The sequence below is a fragment of the Muntiacus reevesi genome, chromosome 1 (genome assembly GCF_963930625.1).
Source record: "Muntiacus reevesi chromosome 1, mMunRee1.1, whole genome shotgun sequence".
Classification (NCBI taxonomy): domain Eukaryota; kingdom Metazoa; phylum Chordata; class Mammalia; order Artiodactyla; family Cervidae; genus Muntiacus; species Muntiacus reevesi.
In genome coordinates, this window is record NC_089249.1 from 96,263,174 (window position 1) to 96,284,382 (window position 21,209).

Below are 21,209 nucleotides of genomic sequence, written 5' to 3' on the forward strand. Positions count from 1 at the left end.
TGTGGCTTCTTCCTTGTTCTCTCTCTGATTACCTGCTCTGGCGGAAGCTGGCTGCCATGTCATAAGGACACTCAAGCAGCCCTATGGAGGGATCCATGTGCAAGGAACTGACTCCTGCCAATAGGCACTTGAGTGACTCATCTTGGAAGCTTATCTTTAAGTTCCAAACTAGCTCTTAGGTGACTGCAACCCCAGTCAACATCTTGATGGCAACCTCATGACAGACTCTGAGCCAGAATCTCCTGCTAAGCTGTTCCAAAATTCCTGACCCACAGAAACTGTGAGAATAAATGTTTTGTTATTTTAAGCTGAGAAATTTTGGGGTAGGGGCCCTGATCTGTGAAGATTCCACATGCTGTGGAGCAGCTAAGCCCATGGACCACAACTACTGAGCCTGTACTCTAGTGCCGGGAACGGCAACTACTGACGTCCATGCATCCTAGAGCCTGTGCTCCTCAACAAGAGAAGCCACCATAATGAGATGCCTGTGCACTGCAACTAGGGAGTAGCCCCTGATTGCTGCAACCAGAGGAAAGCCTGGGTAGCAACAGAGACCCAGCACAGCCAAAGTAAATAAATAAATGAATAAAAATTTTAAAAAAGAACTTTAGGGTAACATCACAAGGCTACTGCTTGATAATAGATAACAACAGATAATATATGTACTTATCCGTTCCCCCCCTCCAAAAGATTATGGTTTTCAATTCTTGTTGGATCAAAGGAGCTCCCTGATTTTACAAGGTTATTGTAAAACCTTGAGCACTCCCAACGTGTCAGGCACTATGTGAAAATACTGACACGCTGTTCTCTCCACTGATAGACCCTACTACATCTTCAGTTCTTACCTAATTTTACCACTTCTTTAAAGCACTCCTTGATTCTCTCACTTCTTTTGTGAAGTTATCCTTAACCACTCCAGCCCATGTTGAAAAACCTGTTTGTACTTTGGCACTCGATAACCACTCGAATTCCCACCTGTGGAGTCCTTACTATGTGCCAATGTACCAGGCTGAATGGTGTCCCTTCAAAATTTCTATCTATCTGAAGCCTATCTATCTACCTGTAATCTCTTATTTAAAAAGTTCATTTGGTCACAATGGGTCTTTGTTGCTGCATGCGGGCTTTCTCTAGTTGCAGCAAGTGGGGGCTACTTTCTTGCTGGGGGGCATGGGCTCTTGGAGTTGTGGCATACGGGTTTAATTCCTCTGAGGCATGTGGAATCTTCCCAGACCAGGGATCGAACCTGTGTCCTCTGCATTGGCAGGTGGATTCTCAACCACTGGACCACCAGGAAAGTCCAGAATGTTATCTTGTTTAAATAATAGTCTTTGCAGGTCTAATTATTAATAGTTCAGATGAGGTCATATTGGATTAGCGGTGGTTAAGTTGCTAAGTCGTGTCTGACTCTTGCGACCCCACGGACTGTAGCCTGCCAGGCTCCTCTGTTCATGGGATTCTCCAGGCAAGAATACTGGAGTGGGTTGCCATGCCCTCCTTCAGGGTATCTTCCCAACCCAGGGATTGAACCCAGGTCTCCTGCATTGCAGGCAGATTCCTTACTGAATGAGCTACAAGGGAAGCCCATATCATATTAGGGTGGGCCCTAAATTCAATGCTGCTGCTGCTGCTGCTAAGTCACTTCAGTCGTGTCCGACTCTGTGTGACCCCGTAGACGGCAGCCCACCAGGCTCCCCCATCCCTGGGATTCTCCAGGCAAGAATACTGGAGTGGGTTGCCATTTCCTTCTCCAATGCATGAAAGTGAAAAGTGAAAGTGAAGTTGCTCGGTTGTGTCCAACTCTTAGCGACCCATGACTGCAGCCTACCAGGCTCCTCCGTCCATGGGATTTTCCAGGCAAGAGTACTGGAGTGGGTCACCAGTGCCTTCTCTGTAAATTCCATGACTGATGTCCTTATAAGAAGGCCTTGTGAAGACAGAGCGAGTCATGCAGGGAGAAGGCCATGTGATGATTCAGCCAGAGACTGGTGGGATGCAGCTGCAAAGTCATGGCCCGCCAAGGATTGCTGGCAACCACCATGAGCTGGGAAGGGACATGGCAAAACTGTGCCCTAGAGCTGTCAGAGAGAGCATGGTGCAGCTGACTCTCTGATTTCAGACTTCTAGCCTCCAGAATTGTGAGGAAATAAATTTCAGCTGGTTTAAAACACCCAGCATGAGACTTCCCAGGTGGTTAAGACTCCATGTTCCCAATGCAGGGGGTCCAGGTTTGATCCCTGGTCAGGGAACAAGATCCTGCATGCATGTAAGACCTGGAACAGTCAAATAAATAAATATTTTTAAAAAAACATACAACATGTGGTACTTTGTTACTGCAGCCCTAGCAAACTAACACAGCTAATTAATGTTCAAATCTTCTTTTCGCATTTTTCACAATAGTCCTTCGTGTTAAATAGGATTAGCTCCTTTGATAAATGAATCCCATAGCCATGAAAATTTCACCCTGGCTATGAAACTGTGCTCTGCCCACTGTTCCTTCCTATGTGGCCTCCCTCCATCATGCACTAGATCTCTATTTGTAATTGCTTGTTTCTTTAAAGGCTGTATGCATGTCAGCGTGAGCCTCATATCATTTAATACTTCTACAGCTCTTTTTTAGTCCATTATGTCCAATAAATTTGATGAACACATTATTTTAGATGTCAGTGGATTGAAATTTTAAATATAAGAGAAAAGAATAAGTCGTTGGTGTGGAAAGCATGACAACGGCCCATGGTCTAGAGGAAATCTGTCACTGATGTATTCAAACTGTCAATACTCTGATAATACCTGCTCTCTAGAGTCAGGTACCAACATGGACAATATTGCCAGTATTCCTCAGAGGGATAAAAAAACAGAAAGGGTATAAGCTAGAGGAAACAGATGTCAGAAATGATGGACCACAAGGTACCCAGGTGTCGCTTAACAATTACAAATGTTTAAAAAAGGATACTTTTTGCCCCTGTGATATGGTTAACACTAGAAACACTGAGGTTCTCATTACCCAGGCTGAAATATTCCTTTTTAAACACTGGTAATTGCTAGACAACCTAGCCCACCTGAGGATAAGCACCCATCCAGCTATTTTATGGAGCTTGTGAAGACGCTTCACGTCTGAATGGCTACTGAGAATCCACCCTAAAACCAGCACTTTACAAAGTCACATTTATATCTGAAATACATAGAATGAACCAATCTGTTATTCTCCTTGGTCCTTAGTTTTTGCATGTATAGAATTAAGATTTATACCTAAAACTAACACAATCTTGGAAATCAGCTATAATTCAATACTGAGAACTTGTCTGGGGGTTCAAGCAGGGGAGCACAGCTACTGGTATACTGGTAGACCCTTGACTGAAGAACAGCCTTCCTCTACCAGGGAAGGGCATCCTCTTCCACCAAGCACGAATTTCGGAGAGGGACACACATGGAGCAGTGAGGGAAGAAGGCGACATCCGCCTAGCCAGCCAAATCAACACTGGTGATCAATGGGGTGACAAAAATGTCACAGCCAGATCACCCTCACATCCTTCAATTCAAAATTTTAAACATTTAATAAGTATGGGATGACAGCAATGACTTTTACAAAATGTTAGAGTCTCAAGTTTTCTGAAAATTAAAAGGCTGTCTCCTCTTGCAGAGAAGCCCCTGAGAATCTATCTGCATTCTCCCAAGGGTGTCACCTTTATCTGCTCATGCTCACTCATGTCCCTGTCCTTCAGTTACTCATCTCACCAACATGAGAATGTATAAGCAATTTCTGTATTAAAGAGATAATCATACATAAATATGTCTCTACATGGGAAAAATGAGCTGGTGAACACAAGAATCAGGAGTAGTCTTTTAGATAATCCAGGACTAAAACCCTATATGTTCTTTGTAAAATATGACTTTTCCTCCCATAGCTCTTTGTTTTCTTCTGATGTTCTGCTATCCTGTTATTTATTTTCTGTTTGGGCACAGCTCCTTCTTTTTACAGATGATTTACACAGCTGAATTAATATTTGTAAATGGAGGCTCTGGCCCTAATCTTTCAAATTTCTTTACAAGGAAAATAAGTTCATCCATTAACTGAAAACGTAAGGAGTATGGGGTGGAAGGTGGGAGGAAGGTTCAAGAGGGAGGGGACACATGTATACCTATAGATGATACATGTTGCTATATGACAGAAACCAACACAATATTGTAAAGCAATTATCCTTCGATTAAAAATAAATAAATGTATGGAGCATCTAGTCTGTGGATCGCACAGGGCTTAACATGTTGACTTTTCCCAAGTGCTATCCTGAGCCAAGGGCTTCCCTGGTGGTTTGATGGTAAAGAATCTGCCTGCAGTGCCGGAGACGTTTGATCCCTGAGTTGAGAAGTTCCCCTGGAAAAAAAAATGGTAACCTACTCTAGTATGCTTGCCTAGAAAATCCCAGGACAGAGGAAACTGGTGGGCTACAGCCCATGGGGTCACAAAGAGTCGGACACGACTTAGTGACTAAACAACGCCAATCCTGAGCCAGAGCCATCCTTATGAGAATTTGAAGAAAGTCAGATGAACAGATACAACTCATGCTCCCTTTATCTTTTCTCTTAGTGGCTAACTAGCCACTCTTACTGTCAGATGATTGGAGTTGGAGGGTGAAGTAATCAATTTCAAGCAGAAAATTAGCCAATTTCAGTTTTCTTTTGAATTCAGAAACAGCTTTCCTTTATTGTTCAGCACGGGGTAAGAAGAGGGATGCTCCAGTTAGCATGCAGGCTTATTATGTTAAAGCCCGATCATTTTTTTTTGTATTTTATTTTGTATCATCAGTAAGAATCAGATAATCACAATCAGATAATCAGGCCTATGAAACACAATTTATTTATTTATTTTTCCTGCTGCATAGTTCTATGGGTCTTTTTAAAAGTGCCTTTAATGGTACATGACAAATTGAAGGAAAAAAACAGGTGATAAAGGAATTTGAACAGTGGAGAGCCTAGGAAGTATGAAAAACATAGTTTCTTTTAGCGGCTGTCAAGCGCTAACAATAATTATCTGTTCTGTGCTTTATCTGCTGTGACATAGAAGGAAAGCTTAAGAAGAAATGTGACAAATGGCACAACTTTTATCACTTACTGGAGGTACAATACAGACTGAGAAAAAGCTATGAGTTGGATCAACTTATTTTCAGGAAATTTGGCAAAATTAGCATCAGGCCCAGCTGTGCTGCCCGGGACCACCTGCCAGCTTGGTAAGGCTGACAGGCTCTCCAGGTTTCTGCGATTTCCGGGTGAGAAGGAATTCTGACTGCCCTTCTCACAGCCAAAGCCTCCCTCCTCCATCAGCTGCAGATGGAGGAGCCTCATGCTCTTTGAAAATCCATGCTGCTGACTTGACACACATCAGTCGAAGTGTTAAACACTTGGACTCTTTGACCCATGATTTCGACTTTTAAGAATTTGTCTACCAGCAGACTCAAACAAGTTTGCATCAGGAGGATGTTCACAGCAGCACTCTTGCCACAAACGCAGCTGGAATCAACCTACTCACTAAGTTTCTGTTTCAATAAATCACGATACACACATACAATGCATCACAGTAGACCTATAGTGATGAAAACAGTAAAATAAAGAATAAGACAAATATTTTGATCTGATTTGTACAGAAAGGGCAAAAGAAAAGCCAGATGTGCTTGAACATGCAAAAAACATTTCGAGAAGAATATATTTAAGCAAGTGTTGACAGAGGTGAGCCTTTGGGGATTTGCAGGTGGGAGGGGAAACTTGGACTTTTTAGCCTATAACCACAGCACAATTTGGGTTGTTAGCTTGGACAGGCAGGGAATAGCAATGGTGATTAAGAGCCCAGCTGCCGGAATTCCTGCTCTTTTACAAGAGCAGCCAAGTCACCTTGGGCAGGCTACCCTCTCTTCGCCTTAGTTTCATCATCTATAAAATGGGGATTCATTCGGGAAACTTTCTGAGTATCTACTACATGGCTGGCACCGGAAATATAGAAGTGAATGAAATATACAAGAGGAATGTCCCTGGTAGTCTGGTGGTTAAGAATTTGCCTGTCAGGGTAGGGGTCACGGGTTTGATTCCTGGTCTGGGAAGATCCCATGTGCTGCAGGCAACGGAAGCCCCTGTACCATGGCTACTGGAGCCAGTGTGCCCAGAGCCAGAGCTCCGCAACAGGAGAAGCCACCACGGTGTGAAGCCCACGTACCACAGTGGAGAGTGACCTCTACTCTGCACAACTAGACAAAGCCCGAGCACAACCAAAAATAAATACCAAGTAATACCAAGAATAAAATAAATATATTTTAAAATAAATAAGACATACAAGAATATCAGTCCTCAGAGACTTCACATTCTTGTCAAAAGAAATGGACAATTAAAATACACATACATACGCATATGCACAGCTTCCCAGGTGGCGCAGTAGTAAAGAATCCTCTTGCCAATGCAGGAGATGCAAGAGATGCAGGTTCTACCCTTGGGTCACTAAGATCCACTGGAGGAGGAAATGGCAACCCACTCCAGTTTTCTTGCTTGGAGAATTCCATGGACAAAGGAGCCTGGTGGGCTACAGCCCTCAGGGTTGCAAAGAGTTAGACATGACTGAGCAGGCATGTGCACATGTATATGCATGCATATGTATATAAGTAAAATAAATGTCAGATAGTAAAGAGTGCTGTGGAGAAAAATAAAGCAGGAAAGAGGAGAGAAATAATGGTGTGGGAGAGGGGAAAAGAGGCGGGGTGTTCATATGGCCTACCTCATAGAGACTCAGTGAGTTAATGAGGGTTGGTCACTTAGAACACTCAATAAGTGTGAATTAGTATTACTGTTATGAGCATATATTACTTTAATTTGTAAAAGTGAAAGGGTTGACAATAGGGATTAGCCAAGGTAGGTAGTTCATTCAATTCCTCATTAAAACGACACCATTCAAGACCATCTAATGATTTAAAATAAAGTTCCCATTATGTTTGTAAAAGCTGATCATAAAACAATATGAAGTCATAGGGACAGAGTAAAGGGATAAATAGGTGATTATATAGTTAATCCCACTAGGGGATTGTAAGTGGGAAAAATATGGGAGACCCCTGTTAGTTAATGATTACTCAAGAGATTAACCACAAAACCAGGCAGGCTTGGTAACAAAACCATGAAATAGAAGCAAGAGACAAGCTGCAGACAATAAAACAATGGTGGCATAAGACCCACATCCTGCCCAGTGAGCTCACTAGGTTAATGATCCCTAGAACATGCTCTGTGCACACATGAAAAACAATAACTTGTGGACCTAGCTTGACCATGAGGGACAAGAAAACTCCCCTGCTCAATCTGGAGGAGGAGCTGATGATGGAAGCATGACATCTACTCAAGAAAGACAAAGAAGTTCTTCTCCCCCTCACCACTTTCCCTTTGATTATAAAACTGTAGCCCAGTAAGTTCTTGGGGTGTGGCATCTCTCGCCTACCTGCCCGTAAGCCTCACAAGCATCCTATTCTAATAAATCACTTCTTATCTATCACTTTGCCTCTTGTTGAATTCTCTTCTGCACTGAGACATAAATTGTGCTATGGAAGTTCTTTGGAGCCCCTGAAACAATGCCGGATGATTTCAGAAGCACAACATTTACTAAGCACTTACTCTATGCTATGCATTTTGCAAAGCACTTTAAGCATTATCTTGCCTAATCCTCCCATCGACCCACTCAACTCCTTTGATCAAGTTGCCAAATTCTCTAACCTCTAACTTCAGAATGTTTTTCATGTCTATGTCTTTCTTTTTTTTTTATTATTTTAAACTTTTAATTTTGTATCGGGGTATAGCTGATTAACGATGTTGTGAGTTTCACGTGGATAACAAAGGGATTCAGCCATTCATATACATGTGTCCAATCTTCCCCAAACTCCCCTCCCATCCAGGCTGCCACATAACATTGAGCAGAGCTCCCTGTGCTTTATGATGGGTCCTTGTTGGTTATCCATTTTACATATAGCAGTGTGTACATGTTGATCTCAAATTCCCTAGCTATCCTTTCTCCCAGTCCTTCTTCTCCCTCAACAGTAAGTTTGTTCTCTAAGCCTACGAGTCTATATCTGTTTTGTAAATAAGTTCATTTGTATCATATCTCTTTAGATTCTGCATATAAGGGATCTCATAGGATGTTTCTGCACCTCTAACTTACTCCACTCAGCATGGCAATCTCTAGGTCCATCCACGTTGCTGAAAATGGTATTATTCCATTCTTTTTGATGGGTGAGTAATATTCCATTGTACATATATACCACATCTTCTTTATCCATTCCTCTGTTGATGGACACTTAGATTGCCTCCATGCTTTGACTATTGTAAATAGTACTACAATGAACACCTATGTCTTTCTATTTATCCCACTGCCACCATCCTAGTTCAGTTCCTTTGTTAGCTCCTCCTTGACCTTTGCAAGAGTTTTTGAACTAGCCTCCTTGCTCATATCTCTCTGCTCTCACTTTTTGGCTTACCTCAACCTTACTTACTTTATTTATTTTTTAAAAAGATTTATGGACCATTTTTAAAAGTCTTTATTAAACTTGTAATAGTGCTTCTGTTTTATGTTTTGGCTTTTTACCCACAAGGCAAGTGGGATCTTAGCTCCCTGATCAGGGATCAAACCCACACCCCTGCAATGGCAGGTGAAGTCTTAACCAGTGGACCACCAGGGAAGCCCCAACCTTATCCGCTTTATATTCACACTAATCCACTATCTCTGCTAGAAACTGATTCTTCACTTAATTTCCCATTTTCCAACTTTGACTTCTATTGTACCCCACACCTACTCCACCTTTCAGCCACGTGGTTTACTTGCAATTCTCAGGATCTTTTCCTCCAACTCTTCTAACTAGATAGCACTCTCTCTCTCCATCTCTGCCCACTGAAATTCTACTGATTATTCCAGAAGCAGGTCAAGTGCCAACTGTTCAAATATGTTTTCTTCTTTTCCTGTAAAACTCTAGATTGCCACTCCTGCATTGCTTGCCACATGTTGACCCCATGTTATCATTGATATGTCATTATTTGTGGGCTTACCTTTCCTGCCAATCAATATTTCTGAAGTACCTGTGACACATCAAGGGCATATACTAGGCATTTTATACGTGTTGTCCTATTTAATCCTCACAACAGCCTTGTGAGATACCTGCTACCATCTTGATTTTAGAGATCAGGAATCTGAAGCGGTCAGAAGTTAATTAACTTGCTTGAAGTATCATCCTCACTTAAGTGGCAGACTCATCACCATCCATTTACCAAAGTTTATTTCAATCTGCGTCTGCCAGATTCCGAAGCCCTATGGGCTCTTCAACGCAGAATGGGAAATCCCTTTGGGGGCAATTAGCAATGAAGCCTCAGGACAAGACAGATCTGGGAAAGGCAGTTTTCTCCTCCTCTCTCATTTGATTTAGATTCACTGTGCTATAGGAAATGCTCTTTTGGTTCTCAGTTAGCACTGAGCCCAGGTTAGCACAGGGCTGAAAAATGATTCATGAGGACAAACAGCACCCAGGTTGTTTAGTTCCACTGGTGACCCTGATTATTTTTAAACTGTGAAAGGAACGCAAAACCCCAGCACATGTATAGCAATCTAGAACTCCCAGCTCTCTACCTCCTCAGTTGACCTTACCCTCAACCTCTTTGTTCCCTGATTCAGTTCAGATGGATGCCTCAGATTTCAGAAACAAGGCAGGAACAGCATTGCTGTCATTAGACTTGGCCTTGGCTGGTAAGAGTGCTTGACTCACAAGAAATTCATATGAAGATTACAAACAAGGAAGAGTTAGTCTACCCTGAATTGATTTTTTCACCATTTAGGATTGGAAGCCCCCAAAACTTGTTCGGTCAGTTCATACTGTCAAACAAAGAATATTATAATAATGGGTTTATTCTCTTCCTTATGGATTTGGAGTCAACGGTGTTCAGCAGCCACTGTTTGCTCAAGAAGAGTGTAAACAAGACTTGCTGACGCCTGTGGTCAATGAACAGAACTCCTAAGTCACTTTCACTCCAGCATGGGCTGTGGATCTAACGGTAAAGAAGCTGAATGGAAAATGGGGTGAGGTAACTTGAATCTGTGTTTTAACTGTATTTTCTCTTTCAATCCTCAAAGCAATCTTTTTTGAGTTGGGCATTACTGAAATACCCATTCTACAGATCTAAAAACTGGGTAGTAAGTAACAGGCAGGAACTGGAACCTGCCTGTTGAGTATGTTGATCTCCATAGCTTTCCACTGCCCTCAATTTATGCTCTGTGGCAAGGCCTTTTGCTTAGGCAAATATCAATCATTTTAAAAGGACTAAAGGCAAAATTTGTACACAAGTTAGAGCTCTCAAATATCAGTATTCTTCCCTCCCTAGGAAGCAAGATGATACAATGTGTTTAATTTCTTAAATGTCTCATATTTTCCAAAGATCTCAACAAGAAGAGGTAGTTGAACTGTAAGATTCTTACCTTCCAATCAGGGGACTCCAATGTTGCATTCTTAGGCAAGTGACTTTGCTTGGTGGAACTGGTTATCTTGATTGGTTAGACCACAGACCACCAAGGCCAGTAAGCCACATTCACTGACAAAATCATCCTGTTCCCAGCCATCTTTAAAAACAGGTCATGAAGTGGCTAAGTGAAAATATGGATGATCCAGGGCAGGACATTTCTGGGACTGACACAAGCTACCATTGGTAAATTTCCATTGGAAAATTGGTAAATTTTGGAGTGACTGGAGTCACTCATTCACATTCACGAGTAAATACTCATGAGGTGTATTTATTCACACACAAAAATATCTTTTCCCACCCTCTCATTTCTTCATGATCGATTGTGTTGTAGATAGTCTAATGGTTAGAATGTTGTTGTTATTTAGTCACTAAATTGTGTCCAACTCTTTGCAACCCCGTGGACTGTAGCCTACCAGACTCCTCTGTCCATAGGATTTCCCAGGCAAGAATACTGGAGTGGGTTGCCATTTCCTTCTCCAGGGGATCTCCCTGACCCAGGGATTGAACTTGTGTCTCCTTTTTGGAAGGCAGATTCTTTACCACTGAGCTACTCTGGAAGCCAAATGGTTAGAATACTTTCATAATAATACATTTCCATATGGGATGGGGTTGTTTTTGCTAATCAGTAGTTAATACTGACAACTTATAAATATTTCAACCTCTCAAAACCTTAGCCAAATATGACACTTCAAATTAATTATACAGGGCTAGACTCTTAATGTATTATGAAGGTTTTCACATTTCACATAGAAACAGTAATTTTTATTTTGCTTCTTCCCATGCCTTTCATGTAATTCTTAAAAATATGTTGTTGCTGCCTCCGCCATATGGTTAAAAAAAGTTACTCAAGACACAACAAATCACTGTTATTTCTATACTATAGAAACTACTGAGTTTCATTACCCCTTCATACTTTTTTGTATCCCTCCAAAAGAATGTTGAAAGGCATTTTTGGTTGGAAGACATTCACTACTTATTCTCTGAATTATGTTGGTAACATTTTAGAAACACTTGAAAAAGACTTGTGACATATGTTAGCAAAAGTCCAGAGAAAGAAACTAGAGATTGGCAGGAAGCAAGATATTAAGGAAATCAACAGTCTGATCAAAGGTGGGTCATGCACTGTCAGATACACTGAAGAAAGCACACTGGGGGAGGCAAGCTATAAACAGGATGCAGATTTAGCAGCCCACAAGGTAACCAGATATCGACTACCAAGGGGACAGAGGTGATGCGATCCTTCAGTCCCTCTCGCAGACCTCCCACCTTTACATGCCTTCCTTGAAGCCATGATAAGATCACAAGTGTTCCCACTTCCATCCATTACTTTCCTCTAGCCTCCCAAACTCCTTTCTTACCCCACTTCTCTCCTTTTCCACTTTCTATTTTGCCCCTCTGTACATAATCTTTTGTTTTCAACCACTTTTAAGTAATTTCATTTCAGCTGGGAAACAACTCATGTCTTCTTCCCTCGTTCCGAGCCCAGGGACTCGAGTCCCTCCTGAGCTCCTTGGAGCTGGGACCTTTCCCGAGCTCAGCAGTCCAAGCTGTGAGGGTGATCTATTCTGTGAGTCCTCCAACGGGGTGGCCCCTCCATGACGCCAGTCTGCTCCTCTTCCTTCTTCTCCCTATCCCCAAAGAACCTAAACTCCGTGCCCTCTGAAACTGTCTATGTCTAAGTCCCCAAGATCTCCACCGGGATTCAAGATTTTTTTGACCTAAGTGGGGTCGGGTCGGGGAGGACAGTACCTCTTTGCAGGCGTGAAGCTCCGGTCCCGCTCCCTGAGTCACCTGGAAGGCGGTCCCAACCCAGAGCAGCAGCCGCAGAAGCCGGAGTGTGCGCGGCTCAGGTCTTCCCCTGCCTCTGGCAGAGGGATGGAGGCTGTGGCAAGGCTCAGCCATAGTGTTGTTCCGAGCGAGCGGCAGCAGCGGCTCAGGTGCTGCGGCAGCAGCTACTGCTGGCAGAAGGCGGAAAAAAAAGGGGAGGGAGATTTACAGGGGGCAGGATGTAAGGGGCTGGGCTCGCTTCAGTCACCTCCCTGCGGCTACGCCAAGGCCGCCCATCCTTCCTCCTCCCTCCTTTCTCTTATCCTCCTCCTACCCACGTCGCCTTGGCAACCGCCTCCTCTTTCCCTTCGCGCGGGTGGGGCAGGGACCACGCGCTCCTCTGCCGCTCACCTGCCGGTCGCCATGGCAGCCGCCGCCGCTAGCGCGCGCCGCGCAAAAATACACGCACCCAGGTTCTGCAACCGGCCCAGCAGGCGCGCACAAGGCTCGTGCAAAGAACGCGGTGGAAACAACCTCCAAGCCATCACCACCAAATTCATTATTTCGGGCCATCGGCTACCTATGAGCATCACTCATTTTGCGGACGTGGCGATCTGCATACACTTATTAAGCATCTTGGTAAAAGCGACAGAAAAATGACCGCGATGATGTCTCTCCTCCAGGGATTATAGCCTGGAAGACTGGCCCCGGTAGATGTTACCTACTGTAACAGCTGCTTCTGGGGGGTCTAACTTCGACCACGCCAAACCCATTTGTGAATTTACAACCAGTCCTGTGCGAAGCCCTAGGACTCATATAGTCAAGCCGAGTTTAAGCAAGGAGAGTTTGCCTTAGCTGGGCAATTTTCCAAACACACCTGGACTCCTCTGTCTTTTGATATCCCCATTCTGTCATCGCTCTGAGAAATCCTCTCGTAAGATTCCAAGAAGAAGGACATTTCAGGGCTGGCTATCTTTTACGAATTCTTTCCTAAACTGAATTCTTTTGCAGAAGATCTGTAAGATGGGAGGCCGGCGTTTTTCAGCGACGGCCCACGAGTGCAAATCCAGGGCTCTCGAGCACACTCGGTGGCTCTTTCGCCTCTGTGTTCCCAGTAGCCCGAGGGGCCTCCCGCGTTAGACCGCCAGGTGGCGCCCTTCTCGGAGGGAATTCGCCTTAATCCCAGAAGGCCGAGCAGTTGCCTGGCAACTGAAATTGGCGTTCCAAACAATTGGGATCCCGGCTCCTCCGCGTGCTAGGTTGTGTGCGGCTGCGCGGGTCTCTCATCCCTCTTAAGAGCGCCTCGCTCGGTGTTTTACCATGCCTCTAACCCGAGACCCTTTCCAGAATCCAGCGTTGGATAAAGATGATTCCTACTCGGGAAAGTCGCGGGCTTCCAAGGTACTGAGGTTTCTTACGCAGGTACCCAGTAGGGTCGACCTCACTCTTCTGTCGGCCTGACCGGAAGGAGTGGTAACTTAACCCTGGTGAGGACACTGAGTCAGATACGGGAGAGGTTTGTTTTCTGCCTGCCTCCATGATCCCATATTCAGGTCTCCCCACCTTTCACAGGTGCTTTTGAGCAGAGGGAAGTGGCGCTCTAGTCCAGAGGAACAAGGGGCACTTGCGGACCTAAGCAATGAATAGTATGACGGGGCTTGCACAGGCCCAGATTCCACCAAGCAACGCTTTGTCCTATTTAGGAAACTCTTCTATGAAGAGACGTGAGGTATATAGAGTGGGAAAAAAGTATCAAACACCAAGTCATGCTTTATACATCTGTCTTTGATTCATGTTGGAATGTGTTTGCGTGTATGTGTGTTTCATAATGGTCCAGGAGGAGTAATGGACCCTAAAGCAGTGATGCAGGGGGTGGCAGTAAGATGCAAAGGGCAGGACTGATGGGGCTTTGTGGCTGACTGGATATGGGCCCAAGAGAGTGGCCAGTCTAGGAGGGCTCCTAGGTTTCTGAGGACTTCAGTTCAGTTCAGTCGCTCAGTTGTGTCCGACTCTTTGTGACCCCATGAATCACAGCACACCAGGCCTCCCTGTCCATCACCAACTCCCAGAATTCACCCAAACTCATGTGCATCAAGTCGGTGATGCCATCCAGCCATCTCATCCTCTGTCGTCCCCTTCTCCTCCTACCCCCAGTCCCTCCCAGCATCAGGGTCTTTTCCAATGAGTCAACTCTTCGCATGAGGTGGCCAAAGTATTGGAGTTTCAGCCTCAGCATCAGTCCTTCCAATGAACACCCAGAACTGATCTCCTTTAGGATGGACTGGTTGGATCTCCTTGCTGTCCAAGAGACACTCAAGAGTCTGAGGGCTTAGCTGATACCATTTACTGAATGAGGTGTCCAGGAAAAGAAGGCTTGGGGAGAATGACATTGAGATCAATGATATAGCTGTTGTTTTTTGGTGCCTGCGGGACACTCTGTGGAGATGAAGAGTAGACGACATGGTTAGGGCTGTGGGCTGATGATGTGTGGAAGCCACAGTATTCATAGAGTGGCATTTGAAGCCATAGGAAGGAATGAGCTCATCCAGTGAATGTGAGTCAGAAAGGCAGAAATGAAACCCCTGGAGAATCCCACTCAGGGGCAGAGAGAGAAAACAGAGCTGAGGAGGAAGCTGAGAAATAATAGCCAGATGCAGGAGAAAAACCAGGAGGAGCTAGACCCATGCAGGATGGAGAGAACATTTTGTGGAATCAGAGTTGTGGCGCCAGAAACCACTGAGGTCAAATAAGATCAGGTCTAGAAATGATCCACTTGACCTATCCACAAAGGTCATTAGCGTGAGTAGTTTCAGTGGATGCTTGAGGCAGAGGTCAGACTGTATCGGGATGGAAATGGGGTGGGAGAGGAAGTGGAGAGTAGTGTGTGTTGACTCTGAAAGAAGGCTGGCTCTGTAGGAACATCGTGGAGTGGTAGCCAGACAGTGACGAAAGCATGAGGAAAAGCTGGGCACAGATGCCAGGATAGCACAGGTCCCTAAAGTACCAGGAAGTGCTGGGTTCAGGAAGGAAGAGTTATTCTTGAATAAGAGGGACTTCCCTTTCTCTGAAATGGAAAGAAAATGGATAGTGAAGATGGCAACTCATGCTTTGTCGACAGGCTTGACGTTCTCAGTGAAGACCATCTCACCCTTCTGCTTATAGGGATGATGAGGCTTATGCAGCCTTGGAGGACTGGAAGAGCTACCTGTGCTTGCATCATATGTAACATTCCCATCTCCTTTTCATCTTTCTTGGTGATAGCATAGTGCCTGGTCTACCATTCAATTAATGCCTGATTGAGCTGAGTCACGCAGCACTGTCATATACTGGGGATGAAGGTTGCAACATCAGAGAGGATGAATGAGATTTCTACTAGGTTGTAGTTGTACTCACTGGAATTCAGTCACTGAGTCAATTAGCATCTCCTTTTAGAACACCATGTTTTAGGTCACTGTGCTGGGTACTGGGGACACAGTGGTGAGCAATATGGCATTTTACATGTAATGCAGAAATCAGCTATGTGCTTTCATATTCATCCTTGCGGGGTTTTAATGAGAGAACCAAACATTCAATGAACTTTTTGACATTCCTGCAGCAACAATGACCCTTCCTTGCTTACCGAAATTTTTTTCTCACCTGTCTAGACACTGTTCTCTCCTGATTCTCCTCTCCCGATTCTCTTGTCTCTGACTGCCCCCAACCAACCCCATTATAATATTGTGCAGTCCTCATGAACCACCTCTTCCTTTTTGGTCAGATTCTTTTTGGGAGGCTTCAGCTGTTACTCCAACAACTGCATATTGCGTTAGAATATCTTACCTCTTCCTCAAACTCAGGACTTCTGCACCTGAGCTCATTTTGCCTGTCTGCTCCCCATCCTTCACTTCATGTCCCACTTCACCCCCTTCCCTGTCTTCCTGGCTCATTTCTGTCAGTTCTAAGAGAAAACTTAGGAGAGTCAAAAGGCTGGGAGGCTTGCCCCATATCATCCTTCTCATTTAGATGTCTCGATTCAATTAAAATGGAATGGCAGGAGGGGATGGATGTCACTGATGCTACCACATCAGCAAGGCCTTCGGTAACCAGGCGTGGGTGTGGTTTCTCTTTTGCAGAAACTGCCGTGTAGGAACCCAACTCACCTTGCTCAGCAACAAGAACCCTGGTGTCGACTCAGCTCAACTCCCACAATTACCTCCATGAAACGGGATGTTTTGTTTTTTTATTCAGAGGTACCTAGCATTGAAATGCTGTTTCTCATTATATCCACTTAGGATTAATGACTATCCTTTTTGAAAGGCAGTCTGTCCCTGACTGCTTTAGCAGCTTTATCTTGCCCCCAATCCAAGATCCTATCAAATCTAAAACCAAATACCAACTTTATCAGGGGTATGGGAAGGCAAAAGGCTTGAGTTTTGCTGCAGTTAATTATTTGGAGCAAATCATTCTCTCATTAGACTTTTCATTATAACCATGAATGAGGTAAGGCCCATTAAGCTCAAGTGGTTCCCATGTCTCCAGGAGAGCTTCCCACTCCTTAGACTTAACCACGAAACAATTCTATATGGACAAGATTTAAGAAGTCATCATGTACAGTAATTTGGTGTGTAAAGAGCTGGTGGGTCTCAGGCCCAAAAAGGGTTCACTCTGCTTTGGGAGAAGAGTAGAGCCCAATAGAACCCGACTAGAATGGGTGCACAGGTGGGAAGTTAACCCTGAGGGGGTTGGCCTCCTCTGTAGATACCGAAGGATGACCTGGATTTCCGCTTAGCAGCCTTGTACAACCACCACACAGGGACATTCAAGAACAAAAGTGAGATACTCACACACCAGGAGACCATCCAGGATACCCGCAGGTAAGTGGTGGAAGCAGAGCCTCACCCTAAGAGCAATGCCATCCAATCAAGTAAGGTAAACTGTCACCTGGGAAATAATCAATAGGTTCCTGTTTGTATAGATTTTTGCATTTTTTTTACTTCTGTAATACAATTTCTGTGTTTTTTTTTTTTTCTAAAATGGAGATCTTCCAAAATTGGGCTCATCCATATAATAAAAATTTGGTTAATTTGAGAGCCCAGAAAGGGCCTTTGGTTGCTATATTTTTGAGGTTGCATGCAACTCCTTCCCTCCTTACCTTCTTCTCTTGATTTCATTCTCCCCTGTTCTTCCCACATCTTCCAGAATCAAGACCCAATTCCCTGGAGAATTTTTACCTGCTCCCCAACCACCCCCGATCACTTCCAGAGCTAACATCAGACATTGGATCAACCCTAAGAAGGAGTCTATTCACAGCATACAGGGATCCATAGGTAAGGGTTAGAAGACTGAGGAATGGGAGGAAGATGGGTGGTGCTAAAGTTTTTCTAAATGGACACAGGAATCACGGAGCTGAGGTGGCTGGCTATTAGGGAATATGAGGGATAACTGAGTCTGGCACATATCAGGCTAATGCCAGCGGACATGCTGACTGTAGAGCTAGGAAATGAATTCAGTTTCAGAGCCTCTGCCTTAGCCTTAGGTCTAATGGACAAGAATTTTCAGCAAAGGACAGAAACCTGGGGAAAGACCTATAGCTAACCTCCCATCAGTCTTCTGTGCTTCCCTAGCTGTTGGAACCTTCTTCATGGTCCCTGTGAAAGTATGGGTGACAAATTCCCAGAAAAGGCAACAGATCTTAAATTCACAGCCCATTCCTTCTTCTTTTCTCCACAGTGTCCCCTCACACTGCAGCCACCAATGGAGGGTACTCCCGAAAGAATGATGGTGGCTTCTTCTCCACCTAAGTGTTGACAGGCCCCTGGACTAATTAATCATTGTGGAACATCCCGCCGACCACCTCCATTAAATAGATTTGTGTAAGTTGAAGCCTGGAGTATGTGTTACCCGCAGACTACAAGTTGCCACTTGACTACTCTTAAAATATGGAAGTTTCTCAACTTCTAGAAACTAATCCTATTGGGCAATATTTGCAATTCGGTCATCTTGCCGAAACGATAAGGATTTAGGACAGAACAGCACTGTTTTTGGCAGGAGACAGGTATTCACATTTTGTAAACTGGACTCATTCAAACCATATAAATATATAGCCATTCAACCTTTCTTGAAAACTTTTCATGTGTCAGGTGCTGAGCTTATTGTTAGGGAGACAAGAATGGGCATTGTCCATTCTCTCAATGAACTTACAGACACTAACTTTAGTAGCTCATTGTGGCATTAATATTAATGCAGAGGTCACACTTAACAGGATTTCAGACCTTCTGAATTTAGTCATTTGCTGGGCTCTCCTTCTCCATGAGAGCTCAGTCTCCCTGGTCCTTCTTCCTTGCCATTGTTCATTGTCTTAACTCTGCTGTCTCCTTGCCTGGGAGTCAATTCTTTTTTGGTTGCCTTGATTTATAGACCCTGATTCTTAGAAACAGAGCTTAACAGTCTGATCCTAGGGTCTGAAAGTACCTAAAAACTATTGCATTAACGTGGTTTCTAAAATTACAAGCCACTCACAGGAACCTGCTGTCAGAATGAGCAAGAAATGACAGACCCTTTAGAATATTATCCAATTTAAGTCCCCATTTCTAAACTTGGACAGCATATGCACTGTTGAATAAATCAGACGTGAAAGGGCTTCTGTTTGGTACTCAAGTGCAGGGTCCTTAAATTCCACCAAACTAACAGTCCCTCTTCTACAGACATACTCCAATTTATTAATAGTGTTTAGCTAAGTGGCAATATTTTTAGTTCTCATTATTTAGAAGGGCTGGAAGTAGCAGAGAGGGGTGACTCTCTGGATAATCATCTCATGCGAGTTGATACTGAAAATCAAAAAATTTATTACTGCGATCCATGCATGGAGGCTTTAAATAATAGATTCCTAGACCTCTCTGATAATTATTATTCAGTAAATCTGGTGCGGGTCCCTGGGATCTGAATTCTTATAAGCTTTCCAAGTTCTCTTATGAACATATATACACATATATTGTTGTTTAGTCACTAAATTATGTCCGACTCTTTCCCACCCCATGGACTGTAGCCTGCCAGGCGCCTCTGTCCATGGGATTCTTCAGGGAAGAATACTGGGGTGGGTTGCCATTTCCATCTCCATGGGATCTTCCCAACCCAGGGATCGAATCAGGGTCTCCTGCACTGCAGACGAATTCTTTACCACTAAGCCACCTGGGAAGCCCTTATATACACATATATAGATGTGCGTATACACCTACATGCCTCCACGGGCAGGCGCTGTACAGTTTCTTTAGACGGAGGGCACAAGTGTTGGTATCACACACAAGAGTCATGACGACAAGGCGGGCCTAAAGAAAGAAAAAAAAAAAGGCGCCTAGAAAAGTAAAACTGCAGCAGAGAACAAGGTCTCTGTCCCAATTCAGCTTCGCCGCCTACGGGCGGATCGACGCCTAGTTCGACGGCCCGCCAAAGATTCCAGCCCGCTATCGACTGTCAACACGTTATCCCCAACGCCACGGGCGGCCGTGCCCTGGGGCCGGGCTCAGATCAGAATCGCCTCGATAATCAACGGCGCGGGACAAGACCGGCCTCGTCTATCTGATCAATTCATCACTTCTGAGCGCCGGGCCCTATAGGACCGACTCCGGAACCTCCAGGGCCACGGCGTTGCCACCGCCCAAGGGGCCTCGCTGCACAGCGCCCCGAGAAAGGGCTTCGCAGGAGGAAAGCTTTTCATTTCGGGTCGGCCCGGCGGGGCTGGAGTCACAACCCGATCAAATAAGATCAACGTGTAGGCCGGGGGAGGGGGCGCAGGAGCAGGCACACGCACTCACACATTCACGCATCCACTCACACATTCACGCATCCACTCACACACTCGGCCTACACGCGCCGCCCCACACACCACACACAACACCACACAGCAATTCACAGCAACCTCACTTCCAGCCCGCTCTCCCTCCGGTGAAGGAGCGGAAGTTCGCACTCTCTTTTATAGCCCCCGGCCCCGGAGGCTTCTGGGAGGAACCACCAAGCACCGGCCCTCTCCGAGTGTGCACTTTGCTGCCCTCGCGTGGTTCGGAGGGGAACCAAGGGCCCTGGTTCAGGTCCGTTCAGTCGTTCAGTCGTGTCCAACCCCACGCACGGCAGCACGCCAGTCTTCCCTGTCCATCACCAACTTCCGGAGCTTACTCAAACTCATGTCCATTGAGTCGGTGATGCCATCCAACCATCTCATCCTCTGCTGTCCCCTTCTCCTCTCGTCTTCAATCTTTCCCAGCATCAGGGTCTTTTCAAATCAGTCAGTTCTTCGCGTCAGGTGGCCAAAGTATTCAAGTTCCAGCTTCAGCATCAGTCCTTCCAATGAATATTCGGGATTGATTTCCTTTAGGATTGACTGGTTGGATCTCCTTGCTGTCCAAGGGACTCTCAAGAGCCACAGTTCAAAAGCATCAATTCTCTGGCGCTCAGCTTTATTTATAGTCCAACTGTCACATCCATACATGACTACTGGAAAAGCCATAGCTTTGACTAGATGGATCTTTGTTGGCAAAGTAATGTCTCTGCTTTTTAATATGCTGTCTAGGTTGGTCATAACTTTTCTTCCAAGGAGCAAACATCTTTTAATTTCATGGCTGCAGTCACCATCTGCAGAGCCCCCCAAATATAGTCTGCCACTGTTTCCATTGTTTTGCCATCTATTTACCATGAAGTGAAGGGACTAGATGCCATGATCTTTGTTTTCTGAATGTTGAGTTTTAAGCCAACATTTTCACTCTCCTCTTTCACTTTCATCAAGGGGCTCTTTAGATCTTCGCTTTCTGCCATAAGGGTGGTGTCATCTGCATATCTGAGGTTATTGGTATTTCTCCCGGCAATCTTGATTCCAGATTGTGCTTCATCTAGTGCAGCATTTCTCATGATGTACTCTGCATATAAGTTAAATAAGCATGGTGAAAATATACAGCCTT

At 44.7% G+C, this 21,209-nt stretch overlaps 2 protein-coding genes and 1 non-coding gene across 4 annotated transcripts in view; 1 reads left to right on the top strand and 2 right to left on the bottom strand.

Annotated features, from left to right (window-relative positions):
* ELAPOR1 (endosome-lysosome associated apoptosis and autophagy regulator 1) overlaps positions 1-17,120 on the bottom strand; it is a 74,232-nt gene extending 57,112 nt beyond the window's left edge. Inside the window, exons 1-2 of the mRNA XM_065927495.1 lie at positions 17,106-17,120; positions 12,265-12,473 (exon numbers count right to left, since the gene is read on the bottom strand). Coding sequence (XP_065783567.1) covers positions 12,265-12,417 — 153 coding nt within the window. The 5' untranslated portion in view covers positions 12,418-12,473; positions 17,106-17,120. The remainder of the gene's footprint in view (positions 1-12,264; positions 12,474-17,105) is intronic.
* Positions 13,590-18,106, top strand: CFAP276 (cilia and flagella associated protein 276). 2 transcript variants are annotated; one of them, XM_065927514.1, is made up of 5 exons: positions 13,590-13,683; positions 16,395-16,511; positions 17,020-17,135; positions 17,461-17,588; positions 17,992-18,106. In XM_065927514.1, the coding sequence occupies exons 1-5, from the start codon at positions 13,603-13,605 to the stop codon at positions 18,060-18,062; spliced, it is 513 nt and encodes a 170-aa protein (XP_065783586.1). In that variant the 5' UTR covers positions 13,590-13,602; the 3' UTR covers positions 18,063-18,106. The 2 variants fall into 2 exon arrangements, with proteins under 2 accessions (XP_065783586.1, XP_065783594.1); XM_065927522.1 differs by lacking the exon at positions 16,395-16,511 and having other exon boundaries at positions 13,603-13,683.
* A 1,674-nt stretch (positions 18,107-19,780) lies between these two features.
* Positions 19,781-20,208, bottom strand: LOC136156499 (small Cajal body-specific RNA 2). Its single transcript, XR_010661041.1, has one exon. It is a non-coding gene; the product is annotated as a small Cajal body-specific RNA 2 (non-coding RNA).
* Between the last annotated feature and the right edge of the window lie 1,001 nt (positions 20,209-21,209).

Bases quoted from the DNA above. Each gene is read 5' to 3' on its own strand.
- CFAP276 (XM_065927514.1), top strand. From the start codon at position 13,603: ATGCCTCTAACCCGAGACCCTTTCCAGAATCCAGCGTTGGATAAAGAT. The intron at 17,136-17,460 runs GTAAGTGGTGGA...CACATCTTCCAG, and splicing joins ACCATCCAGGATACCCGCAG to AATCAAGACCCAATTCCCTG. The intron at 17,589-17,991 runs GTAAGGGTTAGA...TTTTCTCCACAG, and splicing joins CAGCATACAGGGATCCATAG to TGTCCCCTCACACTGCAGCC.